Raw genomic sequence first — 22,108 nt, forward strand, 5'->3', positions numbered from 1 at the left:
CTTGTCTGGGTTTTGTCTGGTTTCATGTTGTCTTGTCATTTCCTAGTTTTATTTTGAAATGCTGACTCTCCGTCTCGTTTCAGATCACTTGCCCTTCCTCCTGTATCACCGGTTGGAAGTCTTTCCTGATTGCCTGATTGTGCCCACCTGTGTCACCCTACCTCCTTTGTATAAATGTCTCATCCTCCTTCTGTCCTGTGCCAGAGTGTCTCGTATCTTCTTGTGCATACCTTCAGCATTCTTTTGCCACAGTCTTGTCTACAGCCATTGCCACGTTTTTTGTGTACCCTTTGATCCACGGGAGATTCTTGGTTTGTAAAATTTTTGTCAGGTAAGATTAGCTTCCTAGCATCGCCACCGTTGGAGCACTTTCTGTTGTACTTGGTATATTTTGCTCTTAGCACACTTTTCCCTGCATAGCCGGAGCGTTTTGAGTTATTAATATTTTTGTTAGTTTAGAGGTCAGGTTAGATCTGTTTTGATAGCCTGTTTTGTTTCTCCCATGGGCAGCACAGTGGTACAGGGGTTGTGCATGTGCCTCACAATACGAAGGTCCTGGGTTCAATCCCGGGCTCTGGATCTTTCTGTGTGGAGTTTGCATGTTCTCCCTGTGACTGTGTGGGTTCCCTCCGGGTACTCCGGCTTCCTCCCACCGCCAAAAACATGCACCTGGGGATAAGTTGATTGGCAACACTAAATTGGCCCTAGTGTGTGAATGTGAATGTTGTCTATCTGTGTTGGCCCTGTGATGAGGTCGCGACTTGTCCAGGGTGTATGCCGCCTTCCGCCCGAATGCAGCTGAGATAGGCTCCAGCACCCCCCGCCACCCCAAAAGGGACAAGCGGTAGAAAACGGATGGAGAAAATGTTTCTCCCGTTTTGGACCCCTTCCCTGTTCAGAATAAATATCTGTTTCTGAAAATCCTGCATCTGTGTTCAGAGTCCTGTTCTGGTCGTGACACTTATGTTTAATGTACTGTAAGAATTTTGTTAAAATAAAGCCAATGATGCAATTTTTTGTGGTCATCTTTTATTTAGAAAAGTATAAATTACATTTTGGTACTGGTACCGGTACCAAAATATTGGTATCGGGACAACCCTTTAAGGAGGTTGCCTACAGCCACAGCTGTTAAAGCTTTTTTTTTAAACCTGGGTAGTTATTTGCTTTTGTAAAAACGTACTTGACGTCTATAGGAGAGTTAGCTGAATGGAGGTGTTAATTGGAGAATTTACAGTATGTACATTTGAAAAGAATGTATACCAACTATAGTACCTTCTCACACTCCCCAACACCACTGAGCGTCCCTTTGACATTGCACCTGCACACTGGAATGAAAGACAGGAAAAGGCAGAGGTTATGAGATATGCTGGCGTGTGTGCTGAATAGACTCTGATTACAGGACATATACTGTACTGTAGTCACTTTCACGGGTGAAGAGCAAAAGCACAAACGTTTCTCCTGTAGCTTTAAAGCCAACCGAGTCAAATAAAAGACTCCCTATAAATGTCTGGCAACGGGCAACCAGAGGCATTCTTGGGTTATTAAAATGTTCCTTTTACTGTAGAGGTCACATTCTTGCGAGAGAGCGGTTCTGTAACAGGAGAAAGGTATCAGAACAAAGAAAGGGCTCAAAATGCACACTGTACCTCTCATGCAATCTACAGGTAAAAGAGTCATTCGAACCCAAAGATTTGCCTCAGGCCCATAAAGAAGCAAACGCCATTACATGTGTAAGTAAAGTTTGTTTTCAGTGTGCTGCAGCTCTTTATAGCAAATTACCGTATTTTTCGGACTATACGGTACACTTAAAATCCTTTATTTTCTCAAAACTCGACAGAGCGCCTTATAACCCGGTGAGCCTAATGTACGGAATCATTTTGGTTGTGCTTACTGACCTCGAAGCTATTTTATTTGGTACATGGTGAAATGATAAGTGTGACCAGTAGATGGCAGTCACACAAAAGATACGTGTAGATTGCAATATGATGGCAGTCACATAAGAGATATGTGTAGACTGCAATATGATTCAAGTAGACAACACCAAAATGTTATATGTTCCATTGAAAATATAGAACATCACACACGGCGCTCAAAAATCTTTCAAAATGTTTTAGTACGACTTTGGTAAGCTATGAAGCCGCACCGCTTGATGGATTGTACTGTGCTTCAACATGCAAGTATTATCATGGTGTGTGTATAAGGTAAGACATATTATCTGGCGTTTTGTTTCGCAATATTATGCAAAAGCAACATTTCTTACCTTCTGGTACCTGCTGATCTGTATTTGGGATCTGCATAAGTCCTGAAAATGTGCGCGAGTCCGCCTTTGTAGTCCGTGCCGATAAGCTTCTACTTTTTCTCTATCTTCTTGTTATGGGACATTCATCCTCCGCTGTTGCCATTTCTAATATAAAGTAGTGTAAAGTTCTTACTTATATCTGTCCGGTGTAGTGAGTTTACATTATTCACCCAAGGAACTTTAGTTATTAGAGAGTTCCGATTGGACGGTTTTTCACGGTACACATTTCCGGCGTTATTGCACTAGTGAGCCACGGATGAGGAGATGCTGCTCCGTTATTGATTTAAGTAAAGTCTGAGTGTCATTAAAACAGTTAAATCCATCTTTTGACACTTCTTCCACGCCCGTCCTTGCACGCTACACCGCTACAACAAAGATGACGGATAAAAGACGCTGCCGAAGGTGAGCCACATCAATAAGACCGGCCACAAAACGGTGCATCCTGGAGCGACTGTCAGAAAGCGGCTTGAAGATGGTCTGTAAAACATAATCTATGCAACATTTTGACTAAAGAACCACTGTCACATGTTATGTAGACCACAAGAAAGTGTTATCAAATTAGAAAAAATGTAGATATATATGACCCCTTTAATGCGCTCTATAATCCGTTGAGCCTTTTGTATGAAAACAGACCTGACTAGACCCGCTAATCTGCAGTGCTCCTATGGTCCGGAAAATACGGTATGTCTAGTATATATAACAACAAGTGTAAAGGTGTTATTTTATGCCTAGAGGGCTCTCATGTTAAAAACGTCAGGTCGTAGTCTGTTTTATGGTCTAGTTATGAAAATATCTGATTGATACTTAATAAATCCCATTTTGTGGAAATTAATTTACCAGTCAGGCCTGTAACCAATGAACATAAACAATGGCTTACTGTACTATTTGTGTTTATAACTACAATGGTTATAAATATGACATTTCACAGCACTACACTGACTACGAGACTTTAAAATAGCATCACCTGTCCCCAGATATTGCAGTACAGGTCGAACACAATCGCGCAATGTTCTCAGCCGCATTTTAACATTCTTAACTGTAATACTAAGTTTAAATGTTGGCTAACAGATGTTGCTCATGTAACACATGTTATTCCAATTCCTACTATAAAAGCAACAAAACATGATATAGTTTATAACAAGTGATGACATATACAGTGCATATACAGAATATTAACCCCTTGGATCTTTAAATATATAATTCATTTTATAATGAAATTGTAGTACATTTGAATTATTATATGAAGTATTTCAAATTATAACATTTTATTAATAATATTTGTTTATTAATTGACACAAATTTGTACAAATCTGTTTTCTTTTTTTCAAATTTTGGTATAAACAGCTACATTGATCATTATTTAATTTGTAAAAGCAATAGCAAGCTGAAACATCCAAGGGAGTGGATACTTTTTATAAACACTGTGTAATATGTGACAGCATGAATGATGGTGGGCACAAATTGAGGGACATATTTCCCTGAATCATGTTAAATTCTTTAAAAAACAAAAGGAGTCTCATCTAAATACAGAGAAGGGAGAAGTACGAAAGGTGTTTTCCTTATGCCCAACAGTACAATAAAACCATAAATATCCTACAGTCAATAAAAAAACACATTTAGCAAGATCAGGGGTGTCAAACTCGTTTTCATTGAGGGCCACGTTGTAGTTTTAGCTGCCCTCAGAGGGCCGGCCGTTTGTAACATTAATAAAAGAAACATACATGTATAAGGATTAGCCGCATGATATTGTCACACTATTACCTATGCATTTGATAAGTAAATGTATATTTTACCTAGACTGTAAGAAAAAAAAATCTGGGGATTTTGCGGTCCAAAAAATTGCATAATTTTACCATAAAATTTACAGTAAATGGTCACACTCTATTTTACTGCCAGTTTTTTGTTAGTTTTTTGCTTAAAAAATATGGTTGCTGTTTTCAGTGTATTACTGTAAATGTAAAAATGGTAACACAATTTTTTTCTTACAGTAGGATTCTGAAGACCGAGCTGTTTTAAAAAAAATACATTGTCATGTTTACAGTGTACAATTTGATGGATAACTTGCTTTGAAATCATAAGGCTAAGTAGATATTTACGTATGTTTTTACCCCATAAATGTTTCGAATGTATGATAATATAATATCTGTTGCATTATTAGATATAAGTTTAAAATATATATAATTGCATACAGTACATGTCTTTTTTTCCTGTCAAAAAAAAAGAATGATAAACTACTTTATTGATGCATATTATTTCCAGGCTTTCACAAGCCCATTCAAAATGATGTGGCGGGCCAGATCTGGCCCACGGGCCTTGAGTTTGACACATGTGAGCTAGATGATTCAGAACATGCAGTCCAACATTACCATCACAGCCATGTGTGTTGTCAGCTGCCAGGTTCCAGTAGAGAGGTTTACATCTGTCACATAAGGCTCCCTCTGTGTTGGGACGGCACCGGCAGGAGCCCTGAAACAAGGTGTGATCGGATTCAAAAAATGTTCTCATATATACTTGTATACTTAATTTACTTTTATGGCTGAAATCAAGCAGGTTGATTTCAAACATTTAATCAGAGTGTTTACCTCATATTCTTGTTTTTTTTTTTTTACTTTTTGTTTTTTAGAATGACAGGAAGAGTCGTTTCCTTTATTTTGATTACGCTTTACATTTCAAGAAGGAAAACCACATTTCCTCTTTTAATCAACCCTCTGGATGCCGTTTTAGAAACACAGCTGCGTTATCGGTTACCACCGTGCAAATACACAGTCAAGCAGGAGATATATATATATATATATATATTTAATTGTAAAGCTGTGCAAGAATTGATGCGAAGGAATTGTTTAATGTACTGACCAAAATCAGTCAATACTATTCGGTATCGATACATGTAAAATCAAACTGTACCATATTTTCATACCACGTCCGGTTGCAGACTAGGCACCAGATCGAACACTATAGCCCTCATGCAGCACTCAGAGCAGACTCAGTCAAACTGCCTCTCGATAATATTGCAATTATCCATGACAACAAAGCAAGTATACCTGATTGAAAATGTACATGAGTTCCACACCTCCAAATTTGATAATCAAAAACAACAAATTAGATGCACGTTACAATCAAACAGCTGGTGTGTAACAAGTACAATACTTACACTATTTGTAGTACTCAACATAAGACAAGACTGGCCCATTCATCTTAATGGCAAAGACTACTTCCTGGCAAGGCAACACACCGTAGCTTATTCACTACTGCAATCTTTTTTCTTTTGCCATCTAACGTCTTGGAGTTGCAACTGCATGCAAAGTCTACTATATAAAACTAGCAAATGAAACTCAGAAATGTAAGAAAGCAAGATATAACAACTGTTGTCATAATCATAGATAAATGTAAAATCTTAATAAAACAAAAAAACACTAATTAATTACCATTTATTGACACATGAACACACCAAAAAGTCACAGAAAAGTGGCACGCATCGGTTCAAATGTGACAAAAATAACCATCTTTATTATGCTTGGTGAACAGCAAATTTGAGTTCATTGTGTGAAAATTTATTTTACATATTCATTAAAAAATATGAGAAATGTTAATAATAAATATATTTGATCATTTATTTAAAAAAATATTATATTTGTAATAATTAATATATTTAATCATTAGAAAATATTCAATGTATTAATAATAATATAATAATAAAATACAAATTAATGGAGATTTTTTTGCTACTTTATTTTATTTCTAATGATGGTACAACAAGTTAATATACCATACTTTCTTGAATTTATATTAAATTATCATTGCCCACTTAAAGTACTATGTCTTGCTTACTTGTTCTGATGTCATTCATATACTGCTCACAGTCACTAGAGGGCATATCTGTATGTATTTGTTGATAGTTATGATATGTTGTGATGTATTAAGCAGCATTTTGGTTATCCATTCATTTCTTTTTTGACATTTTGGAGCCTCAGGGGAGGCATACCGTGTGAGGATCCATGCTCTCCGTCCCATGTGGATTACACTGATCGATGGAGGCTGGGAACACAAATATCATTATTACAATACTAATTAGACTCAGACAGCAAAACAATAATAATACGTGTTACCTGAGCATGCAGGGAAGCTCAGTCCAGAAGCACAGCGGTCACACTGCTGGCCTACCACCCCAGGAAGACACGGACACTGACCTGATACTGGGTTGCATGCTGTGCCGTACGAGCCTTCAAGAGAACACTGGCAGGCTGGACAAAAGAATTGTGCAAAGGTCAGACATTTGATTATACAGTGTAAAGAGTGACTCTTAACTTGAATATCACAGGAATTCCCATCAACTTTTCTCAGGAAATCCAAGCCCGTAAAAGGAAGATAATACCGGAGTTTGTAGGGTTGACTGAAGAAGGATGTGTGCGTCACGGAGGAGGCCATAAAAAGACGCATGAGAAGTGGAACCAATAAAAACCAGTAGCAAATAACAAACATCACTGAGAAAAATAGGGGGACAAAAGAAGTAAATTTACACATGGACCTTGATGTGCCCAATGTTGCTATAAATGAATAATAGACAGATTCAAGGTTATCTTACACACGAGTACAACTGTTGTTTCCATTCACTCTCGGCTTGAGGGGCTGCTAGGCGCCTTTTATTGCATCAACTCAAGATACTCCTGTTTAAGGGCTTTTATATACACTATTCTATACACAGTACCAGGGGTCCTAAAGTACATTTGTCTCCGGACAACTGTTGCCAGGGTAGCGATAGATGAAATGGTAAAAAAAATGTGATATACAGTACAGGCAAAAAGTTTGGACACATCTTCTCATTCAATGGGTTTTCTTTATTTTCATGACTATTTATATTGTAGATTGTCACTGAAGGCATCAAAACTATGAATGAACACATGTGGAGTTATGTACTTAACAAAAAAAGGTGAAGTAACTGAAAACACGTTTTATATTCTAGTTCCTTCAAAATTGCCACCCTTTGCTCTGATTACTGCTTTGCACACTCTTGGCATTCTCTCGATGAGCTTCAAGAGGTAGTCACCTGAAATGGTTTTCATTTCACAGGTGTGCTTGAAGCTCATACCAATGCTGATACTGATACTTCAAATTTTCAAGATCATTTGTAGATTACATTTTTGATCACAATTATAATCAGACTAAAACACAGGGTGGCGGTGTAACAATATCAAATACATATTTAAATCATTTTGGTTTCTGCACATAAAGCCCTAATATGTCCAGGGATGTATTTCTAGAGTTTGTAAACAATAATTAAAACAACAATAAATGTTTTGGATAATAAACAATATGGATGTAACCACTGCAGTATCGACCATATATTGATACTATTCTTGGTATCGTTACTGTCGATATCTGTATCGATCCACCAACCTATGTTTACATTCAAGAGCTCTAGCTTGGGGTTATCATATCCTCCCATTGGGGCAGAGCCGTGTCGAGAGAGAGTATGGCCAACTCGGTTTCAACATTAGTAGCAAACATGGCGCCCTGTACCTAAAAGATTGATCAAAAGCCCCTCACGTGACGACAGTGCGCCATGTTGGCTACTAACTCCATTCATCCATCCATCCATTTTCTACCGCTTATTCCCTTCGGGGTTGCAGGGGGGCGCTGGCGGGGTACACCCTGGACAAGTCGCCACCTCATCACAGGGCCAACACAGATAGACAGACAACATTCACACTCACATTCACATCAAAATTGTCACAATATACCGATAGTATTAAAACGATATAACGATAGTATTAAAAGCTCTATCAAATATTTTGACTCGGGGGCCACATTGTGAGAAAAAAATGTGTCTGGGGTGCCAAGGTGTATGTGTGTATAAATTATATATACACATTTAGCTGTAAAAATCGGCTATACAGTATGTGTGTTTGGGTCCCTTTTTGAGGAACACTAATACCAAAAGTCACAATGTCCGATAGAGTTCTAAAAAAGTTATGACAGACCACCTCAAAAAAACGGAATGGAATTTTCAATTTTTTTTACTGAATGGGACTCCCCAAAATGTACATTGAAATAAAGAAAGTGGGATTCACGATATTAACTAAGAACAATAAAACACTGAATATTAACAACATATGGACGTCGCTCCTCTTTTACTTCTCAGACCAGCTGCTCGATAGCTGTGTATCTTTTACAATCAAGCAAAATACAACAAAAAATTAACAAACAGCAAAATATGAATGCAAAGTGTAATAAACAACTACAATATGATATATTATCACGTAAAAATATGCTTCCGTATCTGTTTCTGACACACTCATTTCGAGCTGGCTGCTCTGAAAACAAACCCCGCCCACTCTGCTTTGTTCCTCTTCTGAGCTGATGTGACGTAGATTACCGTAATAACTCCTATAACACTCAAAAGCGCAGATTTCGACCATTGACATACTTTCTATAGTTCAAGATTTAAATTTAAAAACAGCACTGCACATCATAATGGTGGCTACAGTTTTGATGTTAAAGGTCTAAAAATATGTAGTAGAACGTCCGGCGGGCTGGATTGAAAATCAAAACTGGCCGCATGTGGCCCACAGGCCGTATTTTGCCTAGACCTGCTCTATCGTCAGGCAAATGTATATCATTTATATCGTGCAATCCTACAGTGTCTGTGTCTCAGTAGGTTGATTAGCAATTAGCAATAGAGTTCACATCCCAATAGCCTCTTTGAACTGTGGTATATTGGTATATTAGCCGCTATTCATGAAAAAATTATCCCTTAAAAGTTAAAATGATGTGTGGGTGTATGCAGGTTATACAGTACTACTCACCAGCACATTCCGGGTAGTCGTAGTAACCTGGTGCGCAGTGGTCACACCCTTGGCCTCCATAATTGGGGTGGCAAATACACTGCCCGCTCGGACTGCAGACATTCTCAGCCACACCAGAGCCATCGCAAAGACATGCTGGATACGAGTACAAAAATGTATATATGACCTGCAATTAAAACTAGACAGCGCTCTGGCAATAGATTAACAATCCACTTAATATCATACTCCATAATTGCAGATTGATTTATATTGACACGTGCCGCCCCTGTTTATGACTACTATAAACGTAATGTTTGTTAAAAGAAAATACATGAGCTGATAGTGATAAAATTATACAAGTGTCTTGGATGGAGATCAGACTGACTTGAAATTTCCCACACAGCTCAATGCGCTCTACAAAACCCCACTGTAGCTTTATGGTGTTTACCCGTATCACCATGGAATTTGGTACACACTTTTAGGGGACTAATGAGCTCAAGTCTGAGCAAAATTGGTTGACAAACATGTCCTCCATGAAGCTAAATGTCTTAACAAATTGTACTCTAGCATGTCTTCCAAAGTATTTTGAGAGGGTGCCATATGTCTCACCGTGGCAGTTTGGGAAGGAGTGGTAACCTGGGTGACAGCGGTCACATCGCTGACCCTCCACAGAATGACGGCAAAGGCAGCGCCCCGAAGCGTCACACACCTCGCGTTCCACGCCTCTGTAGTCACACACACACTCTACACACACACATCCACAGAAGAAAAACATCTACGATGACTTAGGTGACGCAGTTGACCTTGGACTACTTCTTGTGATGATGACGCCCTTTTTCAGTTGCACTTTGCACTTTCAGTTTTCGTTGCCCATAACTCTCAGATCAGTTTTTACAAGTAAAATATCAGGCCTTGTCACACTCACGCTGACAGCTGACGGAGCCAAAGTAACCCACAGGGCAGCCGGTAGGTACTAAAAGAAAACAAAATAAAGAAATGCATTACATTTGACATTATCGTTAATAGAAGTAGGTTACCAGGACCTAGTAGGGTAGGTATCTAATAGTTGTTTTTGGACTAAACTTACCTGCGATAGGTCCTGCAGGGGATTTTGTGGTAGTCTGGTATGCTGGATAGCCTATTTACAAATAATTAACACAAAGTAAAGAAAAAATGACATAATGTAAGTAGCCTAGAATTTGAAAAAAAGTATTTGCTAATCCAGCAATAAACAAAACACTGCTATGGGCACTATTTAGTCCTACAGTCAGTGGTAAATGATAAATGATAAATGGGTTGTACTTGTATAGCGCTTTTCTACCTTCAAGGTACTCAAAGCGCTTTGACAGTATTTCCACATTTACCCATTCACACACACATTCACACACTGATGGAGGGAGCTGCCATGCAAGGCGCTAACCAGCAGCCATCAGGAGCAAGGGTGAAGTGTCTTGCTCAGGACACAACGGACATGACGAGGTTGGTACTAGGTGGGGATTGAACCAGGGACCCTCGGGTCGCGCACGGCCACACTCCCACTGCGCCACGCCGTCCTCAACTTAAGGTTAAAGTTTTGAGACAAGAGCAGTCTGTGGGCTAATTGTTATGCTTTAAAATGCAGGCAAAATGTTGACTTAAAAGCATACCCCAATTACTTGGCGTCGCAAATGTCACTGAGTACCCCGTAAGATCCGACAAAAACATTTGGTCTTACTTGCTAGCATTAGCTTATAGCTAAAGATGGGCATAACTTTGATTTCTGATACGTCGGGGTCACATGTTTGTGCGCAGATCATTTCCCCAAGATGCAGACGGAACTCCGGAGGCAGCGTGCAGGTGGGACAATGATTTATTTTCCATAAATCAGTCCATAATACAAAAATGCAGGAAAAATACAAACACACACAAGAAAAGCATGCTGATTGCATGAGAAGCTAAGGCAGAAAACTAGCACTGGAAAGCTTACAAAGAAACAGGAATCAAAGGAGTACTAACGTAACTTGTTGCTGGAGCAAACAAAACAGCCATACCGAGTGTGGTGACAGGCAGGAATAAATAGCTCTCTAATTAGTGCCCGGGAGCAGATGAGCGTCCTGAACACTAATCAGAGGCAGGTGAAAATAATCAGCACCCATGGCAACCAAGAAACACAAACCCAGGGGTGCTGAAACAGAACTAAGAGAGTCTTAAACTAAAACAAAACATGATCCGGTCAACGGATCATCACAGTTTTCCAAGCATAGGAGGTAAAAAGTAAGTGTGAAGGACAATGCTTGGAAGAAAAAGTGGATGATATTCATTAAATAAAAAAATAAAAAAATAATCAAAAATATGACAGAGCGTGTAGCCAGCATTGTGGAGCAATTTGATTGTATTACTGCTAGTCTGCACCAAACTGAAGCAAAATGAGTCTAACTCCAGCCAAGAATGTTTAATTAATATCTAAACGGTGGACATTTATCCATAAAAATGTGGAAAAGCTGTTGATGGTGTGTTTGATAGAGAAGCAGCTAAAAGGGGATATCGTAAAACGCTACTCTCCAAGGTAATGCTGTACATTGTAAATACACAGTTTCATAAAAGTACTGTAATTGTTAGTAGTACATTCTCCTGTATTGTTTCATACAATATTTTGTATCTAAAAGTTTGTTGTTCTTTTTTAAATGTGTGTTACATGTTAAAAATGATGCTTTTTTTGGGCGGGGCGAGCACTTATCAAAATGATTTCAATTGATTTCAAGGAGAGACATTGATTTGAGATACAACTGTTTTGAGTTAAGAGCTCCGTCACAAAACCAATTAAGCTCATAAGTTGAGGTACTACTGTACTGTATCACATATACGAATATCACTATATGCCTCATTAATATGTTTATTAAACGAAACAAAAAGGATGGGACATTAGTTGGAAGCAGGCCATAAATGAAGAGAGGCTGTTGTTTCTGTAACTCTGTAACTCATTAGCCCTATAACAGCTTATTTTTATAATTTTAATAATGGTTTGGAGTGCATGAGAAAGGTGAAAAGAAAATATAGCTCTCTTTGACCACGTGTATCAGCAAGTGTATTGCACAACACAACAGCAACAGAGCCTATGTTGTAATAGTGATAAAGTTTTTCTGACCAAGCGACTATACACACTAAAAACAAAAAACTACAAATGGCAATACCAACCTCCTCCTATTGGAGTCAAGCTTGACTTCCATTGGGTGAGTCTTATTCCCAAAGTGCATAGCAGCTACATTTTGTATATTTGATTAATTCAGGGATTAATTTGTTGTTATTTCGTTGCTACAAATATATAACTTGCTTGTTTGGAACATTTAATTGCAATCAAACTCAGTTTTAAGGAGAAACAATGTTAAATACACCTGTGAGGAGAATCAAAAGTTAGACTACAAATAAGATGGCGGAAAGCTTAAAAAACTACAATTTGCAATACTGACCTCTGCCTGAAGGAGTCATAAATCAACATTACATTTGGGCTACAAATACATAAAAACAACCAAATTATTTGGTAGAGGTAATCCAGCATTGCAATAAATATTACCCAGCATTTGGGTTGAATTTATAACCAATTTATGAGGTAGAATTAACCCAGCATTGCAGTTAAAATGACCCAGCATTTGGGTTGAATATATAACCAATTATTTGTGGTAGAATTAACCCAGCATTGCAGTTAAAATGACCCAGCATTTGGGTTGAATATATAACCAATTCATGTGGTAGATTTAACCCAGTATTGCAGTTAAAATGACCCAGCATTTGGATTTAATATATATTACCAAAATAATTTATGTGGTATAATTAACCCAGCATTGCAGTTCAAATGACGCAGCATTTGGGTTGAATGCATAACCCATATTTCTGGGTTAAATAAGAATAGAATATATCTTTATTGTCATTGTACATTGTACAATGAAATTAACCCAGCAAGATTCTAACTATTGAAACAATTACATCTGGTCCAATAGTTACCCAGCATCTGGGTAGAAAACTACCCAAATTGGGTAGTTTTCAACCCAGCATTTTTAGAGTGTAGGAGACTACAATTGAATTAAATCATCCATTTGAGCAATTACATTATTAAGTGTACATACAATAGGTGAAAAGCAGCATAAATTATTGTGTGAGTTTAACAAAAGCAAGATACTCAAAATCCAGGAAACCCCCTCCTTCAAAAAAAGAATACTCAGAGCTTATCTTTCCGCCTTTAAGACTATATGGCGATAGAGTAAAACGCTACTTGTGTGTGTCTAATGTCTGTGTTTAAATTGTGTTCAGACATGACTGGACATGATTTTAAACTAAATACAGTCTTTAACTTTGTCTGCTCTGTTGCCTCAAGGCAAAAGAAAAGTGAACATTAAAGGTGAGTGTTCGTAATGCAACACACTTTCATCTACAGGTCACATGACAGGTCACATTTACATTCATTCACTTACGAATGCACTGCGGGTAGTAATGGTGTCCTTCAGCGCAGCGCCCACAGTCGTTGCCTGCGTACTGCACTTTGCAGAGGCACCTTCCGGAACCCATTTCACAGCCGGCAGTGGTGCGCTCGTCACATCTGCAGGCTGGCAACGCACAAAAAGAAGGAACATAAATAACAAAAATACAAGAACCTAACACTTGTATTTTTAAACAGTGATTAGCATTTTCAATTTTTTATAAAAAAATAATAGAAATACAATACAATAAAAATAAAGAAAAATTAAAACATAAATAAATTAAATGTGTACAATAATAAATAATACATAATACAAAAAATAAATGCTTTTTTCCCCCATATTATTATTATTATTTTTTATTATGATACTCAAAAAAAGAATACAAATTTAAAAAGAAAAAAAGAAACAAAAATTCCAAGCACTTGGGACAAAATTAAAATACAAACATCAAAGCAAATAAAAAATATGTACATTTACGGATAGGAAAATGTGTATATTATATGGACCATGTAATAAAAATATTAATAAAATAAACATATTCAAAATGTAATTTAATTAATGAATATTCCACGTAAATTAACTTTTTTAAATAAAAAGTATTTACTATTATTTTGTATGTTATTCCACATCCATCCATCCATCCATTTTCTACCGCTTGTCCTTTTCGGGGTCGAGGGGGATTCTGGAGCCTATCTCAGCTGCATTCGGCCGGAAGGCGGGCACCCTGGACAAGTCACCACCTCATCACAGGGCCAACACAGATAGACAGACAACATTCACACTCACATTCACACACTAGGGCCAATTTAGTGTTGCCAATCAACTTATCCCCAGGTGCATGTCTTTGGAGGTGGGAGGAAGCCGGAGTACCCGGAGGGAACCCACGCAGTCACGAGGAGAACATGCAAACTCCACACAGAAAGATCCCGAGCCCAGGATTGAACTCAGAACCTTCGTATTGTGAGGCACATGCACTAACCCCTGTTCCACCGTGCTATATAAAGTAAAAGGGCTCAGTAAAGCATAATAATTGTGTAATTACTGTATTCTTTCATGTTGCAGGCAATCAATATTTATTTTATTGTACACTAAGCGGATGAGAGGGAAAGTTTAGCAACATTGGACACACATTAATAGTTCGGTTTTATCCCCCTCACACACACACCTGCTGTGTATCATCAGCAAAGCTTTGCTCCTATTGTTCTTTTATCCAATCATGTCCCTCACTACGCTCGTCATCGCCACCTGTCATCTCATTTCTTCTGCCCGATTTTACACTGTTTATGAGTGACTGGAAGGTTTTGCGGTGTTATTGTGAAACACGACTCACGTATGCATCCAGTGTGAGACTCGGCGGGCACCCCATATGGTCTGAAGAAGCCTTCAACACATCGCTCACAATTAACTCCGGCAGTGTTGTGCTACAAAAAAACACAAAGAGTGTACTCATTGACTGGAAACAATATAATTTTCATGGTGATTATTGCAGTGTAGAATTGCAGGTCATAGAGCTTAAAAACGTAGCCAAAATGTTAGAAATAGCTGTCAGTTTGATGCAGTGCACATATTGGTGTGCACACATGTCCCATAATAGGCAGCAACATGCATGGGACTAAATAAACTTGGAGATTATTGTCATGAAAAGTCAGTTCCAGGCCAGAGCATAGCAGGTGGGATCAGCTGAGGTCAGATTGCCTTATACACTATTGTTGACCTCCTTCTAAACTAAACACACATACACAGGACTCAGTTTAGACTTGACAAGCCTGCTTCGTACCTGGCAGTTAATACACACTCCTCCTCCGCTGTATCTGCCGAAGATGTCTAAACTTGCTCTCCTCGCTTCCACCTCTGGATCGTAATAACAGTCAGCGGCGTGGGACAAACACTGGCAGGCTGAGAAGGAAAAACCCCCAACACACACACACACACACACACACACATTATTAATATAAAGTCACTTGAACTCTGCTGAAACTTCCTATGGAGGGACAAGACTGCTTGTTAAGTTTTACTACAAACTATAAAATCCTACTAATATGCATTTTTCTCTTCGTGTCCTATTAATGATTATTCTAACAGAGCCTGAAGGTGTTTTGAAGCTCGTACCCTTTTCAATTAGACTTTTGAAACCCCCATTAAATATACACATTGCATTTATCTTAAACACTTACTGTAAATATCCTTTTCACAATTTAATGTTTGTAAAAATAATGTATTAAATTACATTTTTGGAACATACACACGTGGCTGTTGGAATACTTATTGAGTATTTATATGCAATAGTCCTGTTTATTTAATTGATTTAATCAGTTTACTTTACATTATTATTATTATAATATTACTACTATTATAGTCATTTATTTCAGACCCAGGGGGATCCATATCACGGAAGAAAAACATGCTACAACATACAGTACATTTTTATTAGTAGTTGTTTTTTTTACAATATAATTTTTAATGCTTATGTAAAAGTACAATTTATGTAATCCAATTACTGCTTTTTTAACAGTATTATTTATATACTGTATTTAAAATAGTTTTTACCACAATAATAAAGTCTTATGAGAATAACCCATAATTTTACTATTTAAAAAAAAAAAATCTTAACAATGTAACTTTATTCTTACAATATTCCATCCTTGCCAAATACAATTATTAAAATTTTGAAAATGTATAAAAAATAATATTGATAACCCCATTACATATTTATTGTACTTATTTTTAATATTATACATTTATATATATATATATATATATATATATATATATATATATATATATATATATATATATATATATATATATATATATATATATTTATATATATATGTATATATATAAAATTACATACATATACTGTAATGTTAATCTGATAATTTCTTTTTTATTATTTTATTATTTACTTTGCTTTGTTTTAAACATTTACGAAATAAAATACTACTACTACAAATGATAAATAAAGGCTAATATAGATCACAGGTGTCAATCGTAAGACCCGGGAGCCACATCTGACCCACATATTAATTTTATGTGTAATAGTGTGCTTCGAGAAGCCACTTTATTTGTCTTGTGAAATGTATTTTAATATTGACAGAAAAAAATTGTGCTGCATGCAACGCATCTTTTTAACGCAATTTTATTTGAAGCTGAACTTTATTATCTGCTGTTCCTCTTGACTTCCGATTCCAAAGCAGTGTGTTGGTTAATAATGGTACATATCAAATGAAGGGTCAATAACATAACACGACCATGATTAAAGATCTTATATTTTTATATGATTTGGGAGTTACAAGCAGCCCTGTGACGGCAGTCGTAAATGTGGTGTGGTCCAGAATTAAAAATGAGTTTGGCACCCCCGATATGGATACTGAAATGTTATTTTCTTCCACCTTCAATTGCACCTTTCATTTTTTCTAAATATTCTGTGACTTTTTCTTTTTTCTAGTATGCCTTTTTCAGGCAATGTGCATCATTATTCCATGGCAGTCTGTGTTGTTGCAGTGCATTTCCACTTGTGCACTGATTAGATTACAAGTCTCTCCCCGTTTTCCTCAAAGATCCCATTAAAGAAGCGAGCGCCTTGTCAACAGTCCAGTGCAATTAGGTTGCAGCTTACAAAGGCTCTGTTTGTCTGACTGAATGGTTTGTTTATAAACTAGTAAGGTTAAAGTTAAAGTTAAAGTCCCAATACGATAGATCTAGTGCTGGTCAGGGGTGTCACCACCTCCAAAGTTATGGTACTCCCGTATACTAAAGTAATGTCCGATCATTACCTTATAAAATTCGAAGTTCTGACTCATTGTCAACAAACTAATAATAATAATAACTGCTATAGCAGCCGCAACATTAATGCCGCCACAACGATGACTCTTGCTGACCTACTGCCTTCGGTAATGGCACCATTCCCAAATTATGTCGGCTCTATTGATAACCTCACTAACAACTTTGACAATGCCCTGCGCAAAACCATTGATAGTATAGCACCGCTAAAACAAAAAAGGGCCCCTAAAAGGCGCACCCCATGGTTTACAGAGGAAACCAGAGCTCATAAATTATCATGTAGAAAGTTGGAACGCAAATGGCGCGCGACCAAGCTTGAGGTTTTCCATCAAGCATGGAGTGATAGTTTAATATCGTATAAACGCATGCTTACCTTAGCTAAAGCTAAATATTACTCAAATCTCATCCGCCTCAACAAAAACGACCCTAAATTTTTGTTTAGTACAGTAGCATCGCTAACCCAACAAGGGACTCCTCCCAATAGCTCCACCCACTCGGCAGATGACTTTATGAATTTCTTTAATAAGAAAATTGAACTCATTAGAAAGGAGATTAAAAACAACGCATCCCAGCTACAACTGGGTTCTATGAACACAGACACAACTGTATCTACGACGGATACTGCAATACAAAATAGTCTCTCTCTTTTTGATGAAATAACATTAGAGGAACTATTACAGCGTGTAAGTGGGATAAAACAAACAACATGTTTACTTGACCCACTTCCTGGGAAACTTATCAAGGAGCTTTTTGTATTATTAGGTCCATCAGTGCTAAATATTATAAACTTATCACTTTCCTCTGGCACTGTTCCCCTAGCATTCAAGAAAGCGGTTATTCATCCTCTGCTCAAAAGACCTAACCTTGATCCTGACCTCATGGTAAACTACCGACCGGTGTCCCACCTTCCCTTTATTTCGAAAATCCTCGAAAAAATTGTCGCACAGCAGCTAAATGAACACTTAGTGTCTAACAATCTCTGTGAACCTTTTCAATCCGGTTTCAGGGCAAATCACTCTACGGAGACAGCCCTCGCAAAAATGACTAATGATCTACTGCTAACGATGGATTCTGATGCGTCATCTATGTTGCTGCTTCTTGATCTTAGCGCTGCTTTCGATACCGTCGATCATAATATTTTATTAGAGCGTATCAAAACACGTATTGGTATGTCAGACTTAGCTTTGTCGTGGTTTAACTCTTATCTTACTGACAGGATGCAATGCGTCTCCCATAATAATGTGACCTCGGACTATGTTAAGGTAACGTGCGGAGTTCCTCAGGGTTCGGTTCTTGGCCCTGCACTCTTTAGTATTTACATGCTGCCGCTAGGCGACATCATACGCAAATACGGTGTTAGCTTTCATTGTTATGCTGATGACACCCAACTCTACATGCCCCTAAAGCTGACCAACACGCCGGATTGTAGTCAGCTGGAGGCGTGTCTTAATGAAATTAAACAATGGATGTCCGCTAACTTCTTGCAACTCAACGCCAAGAAAACGGAAATGCTGATTATCGGTCCTGCTAAACACCGACATTTATTTAATAATACCACCTTAACATTTGACAACCAAACAATTACACAAGGCGAATCAGTAAAGAATCTGGGTATTATCTTCGACCCAACTCTCTCGTTTGAATCACACATTAAGAGTGTTACTAAAACGGCCTTCTTTCATCTCCGTAATATCGCTAAAATTCGTTCTATTTTATCCACTAGCGACGCTGAGATCATTATTCATGCGTTCGTTACGTCTCGTCTCGATTACTGTAACGTATTATTTTCGGGTCTCCCTATGTCTAGCATTAAAAAATTACAGTTGGTACAAAATGCGGCTGCTAGACTTTTGACAAGAACAAGAAAGTTTGATCATATTACGCCTATACTGGCTCACCTGCACTGGCTTCCTGTGCACTTAAGAAGTGACTTTAAGGTTTTACTACTTACGTATAAAATACTACACGGTCTAGCTCCGTCCTATCTTGTCGATTGCATTGTACCATATGTCCCGGCAAGAAATCTGCGTTCAAAGAACTCCGGCTTATTAGTGATTCCCAGAGCCCAAAAAAAGTCTGCGGGCTATAGAGCGTTTTCTATTCGGGCTCCAGTACTATGGAATGCCCTCCCGGTAACAATTAGAGATGCTACCTCAGTAGAAGCATTTAAGTCCCATCTTAAAACTCATTTGTATACTCTAGCCTTTAAATAGCCCCCCTGTTAGACCAGTTGATCTGCCGTTTCTTTTCTTTTCTCCTCTGCTCCCCTTTTCCTTGAGGGGGGGGGGCACAGGTCCGGTGGCCATGGATGAAGTGCTGGCTGTCCAGAGTCGGGACCCGGGGTGGACCGCTCGCCTGTGCATCGGCTGGGAACATCTCTGCGCTGCTGACCCGTCTCCGCTCGGGATGGTGTCCTGCTGGCCCCACTATGGACTGGACTCTTACTACTATTATGTTGGATCCACTATGGACTGGACTCTCACAATATTATGTCAGACCCACTCGACATCCATTGCTTTCGGTCTCCCCTAGAGGGGGGGGGTTACCCACATATGCGGTCCTCTCCAAGGTTTCTCATAGTCATTCACATCGACGTCCCACTGGGGTGAGTTTTTCCTTGCCCGTATGTGGGCTTTGTACCGAGGATGTCGTTGTGGCTTGTGCAGCCCTTTGAGACACTTGTGATTTAGGGCTATATAAATAAAGATTGATTGATTGATTGATTGATGATTGTCACACACACACTAGGTGTGGTGAAATTTGTCCTCTGCATTTGACCCATCCCCTTGATCACCCGCTGGGAGGTGAGGGGAGCAGTGGGCAGCAGCGGTGCTGCGCCCGGGAATCATTTTTGGTGATTTAACCCCCAATTCCAACCCTTGATGCTGAGTGCCAAGCAGGGACGTAATGGGTCCCATTTTTATAGTCTTTGGTATGACTCGTAGCATAGAAGGCCTTGGAGGATATTAGTGTGCGCTCTTCCTCATGCATGGCATAGGTGGAATGTTCTCCTTACTCTCTCTCTGAGTGATACCATATGAGGGCATCAACTACAGCACTTCTTAAGTCTATCGTGTGTACTTACGCTGACACTCATTTGGGTTGTCAACAGTCGCGGCGTGCCATCTCTTCTGGTTGAAGCCTGGACAGCAGCGTTCACATGACTCGCCACAGGTGTTGTGTTGGCACTCACATTGAAGCCTGATGACAGGACACAGACTAAATAGTCATATGATATACAAACTTTTAGCTGCGGCATTCATCAATCACAACATAAAATACACCTGCACAATCTTATGACATCTCATTCACGAGCTGTATTAAAAACAATGACTTAATGTAACCAAATAATAAGGATAAATAGAAAAGCAGACCTCCGCCAAGCCCTATTTACCAATAGTAAAGAATCCTTTTAAATAAACAGTGTGAACCCTCTTGTCAGTCATCCACTGTCTTTGTGTCTGTGGGTGGAGGCGGGAGGAATAGCATACACCAGGGACGTGCAGTCAGGGAAGGGAGGTGAGGCGGAACCTCACTTGTGATACTGAAAATGTAAAAAAGTAAAAAAACTAAACGGAAAATAAATATTAATATTTGTCCAATAAACTGTGTTATAAATGTACTATCTGTATGGTTGTTCATGCAGTGGTTTTCTAAATGAAGCAACATGTTGGTTAAGCATATTTGAGCAAGCTGAACGTGGGTCACTCTCTGACCCCGGATTTCCACTGAGCGTGGAACGGTTGCGGAATGGCACGTTCGCTCCGGCGCACTCTTTCCCTTTTTATTCAAGTCAGTGTGTCAATTTCCACCGCCCGCGGAATGTCACCAACATGCTGTTGCTGTTCCGCATTCCAGGGCTAAATATACGCAGAATTTCTATTTTTTCCGGACGCCATGACAAATCTGTTCAATTCAGCTATAATCTGCTAGTGTTGGACAAGAAGTCATGCATACAAAATATAATATCCGATTTACTTTCAAAACAAAATACTCTGTCTTCAAGGCAGATCGTATTTTACACTTAGAAAGGTCCTAATGGGCGACGACGAACATGAAGTCAACTTGTCAAAGGTTTTCAGACGTACCGTATTTTTTGGACTATAAGGTGCACTTAAAATCATTTCATTTTCTCAAAACTCGACAGTGCGCCTTATATCCCGTGCGCCTAATGTACAAAATAATTTTGGTTGTGCTTACCGACCTCGAAGCTATTTTATTTGGTACATGGTGAAATGATAAGTGTGACCAGTAGATGGCAGTCACACATAAGAGATACGTGTAGATTGCAATATGACTCAAGTAAACAACACCAAAATGTTATATTTATATTTTGTATGCCAGCAACATGTGTGAATTTTTGAAAGCTATACTGTTCAGAAATCAATGAGATATGATTTGCTTGGCGTGGGCAGTAATCTTTAATCCCTTATCCTTATATAAAGCATTTAACAAATTATCACCGCCTAATCTACAGTGTATTTTTATAACACGAGTGCAGACTCATAACTTGAGAGGTTTTGGATATTTGTCATTGCCGAGAGCTCAAACCACTCGTAAACGTTTTTGTGTGTCTGCATGCGGAGTAAAACTCTGGAACAAACTGGACTTACAACACAAGCAATGCCAAACTATTAATTGATTTAAACTATTATACACACATCGGGTCTGGTTCAAATATAGAGATGAGGGTCTTTAATTTGACTTGCTGTTGTACTCTGTCTCAAATTGTTAACATGTGCTCAATGATTCTTTAGCATTTATGCTATGTTGTCTATTACCATTGTTGGTAT

General features: G+C 38.4%; 1 protein-coding gene across 3 annotated transcripts in view; it reads right to left on the reverse strand.

Annotated features, from left to right (window-relative positions):
- LOC133618787 (laminin subunit alpha-3-like) overlaps positions 1 to 22,108 on the reverse strand; it is a 177,980-nt gene that overhangs the window by 98,090 nt on the left and 57,782 nt on the right. For all 3 annotated transcript variants that reach the window (XM_061979497.2, XM_061979496.2, XM_061979498.2), the window contains exons 7-18: positions 20,401 to 20,516; positions 15,310 to 15,428; positions 14,863 to 14,953; positions 13,527 to 13,658; positions 10,169 to 10,219; positions 10,007 to 10,054; positions 9,691 to 9,825; positions 9,103 to 9,237; positions 6,406 to 6,540; positions 6,282 to 6,334; positions 4,666 to 4,765; positions 1,273 to 1,325 (exon numbers count right to left, since the gene is read on the reverse strand). In XM_061979497.2, coding sequence (XP_061835481.1) covers positions 1,273 to 1,325; positions 4,666 to 4,765; positions 6,282 to 6,334; positions 6,406 to 6,540; positions 9,103 to 9,237; positions 9,691 to 9,825; positions 10,007 to 10,054; positions 10,169 to 10,219; positions 13,527 to 13,658; positions 14,863 to 14,953; positions 15,310 to 15,428; positions 20,401 to 20,516 — 1,168 coding nt within the window. The remainder of the gene's footprint in view (positions 1 to 1,272; positions 1,326 to 4,665; positions 4,766 to 6,281; positions 6,335 to 6,405; positions 6,541 to 9,102; positions 9,238 to 9,690; positions 9,826 to 10,006; positions 10,055 to 10,168; positions 10,220 to 13,526; positions 13,659 to 14,862; positions 14,954 to 15,309; positions 15,429 to 20,400; positions 20,517 to 22,108) is intronic.

Source organism: Nerophis lumbriciformis, linkage group LG19 (genome assembly GCF_033978685.3).
Source record: "Nerophis lumbriciformis linkage group LG19, RoL_Nlum_v2.1, whole genome shotgun sequence".
Classification (NCBI taxonomy): Eukaryota; Metazoa; Chordata; class Actinopteri; order Syngnathiformes; family Syngnathidae; genus Nerophis; species Nerophis lumbriciformis.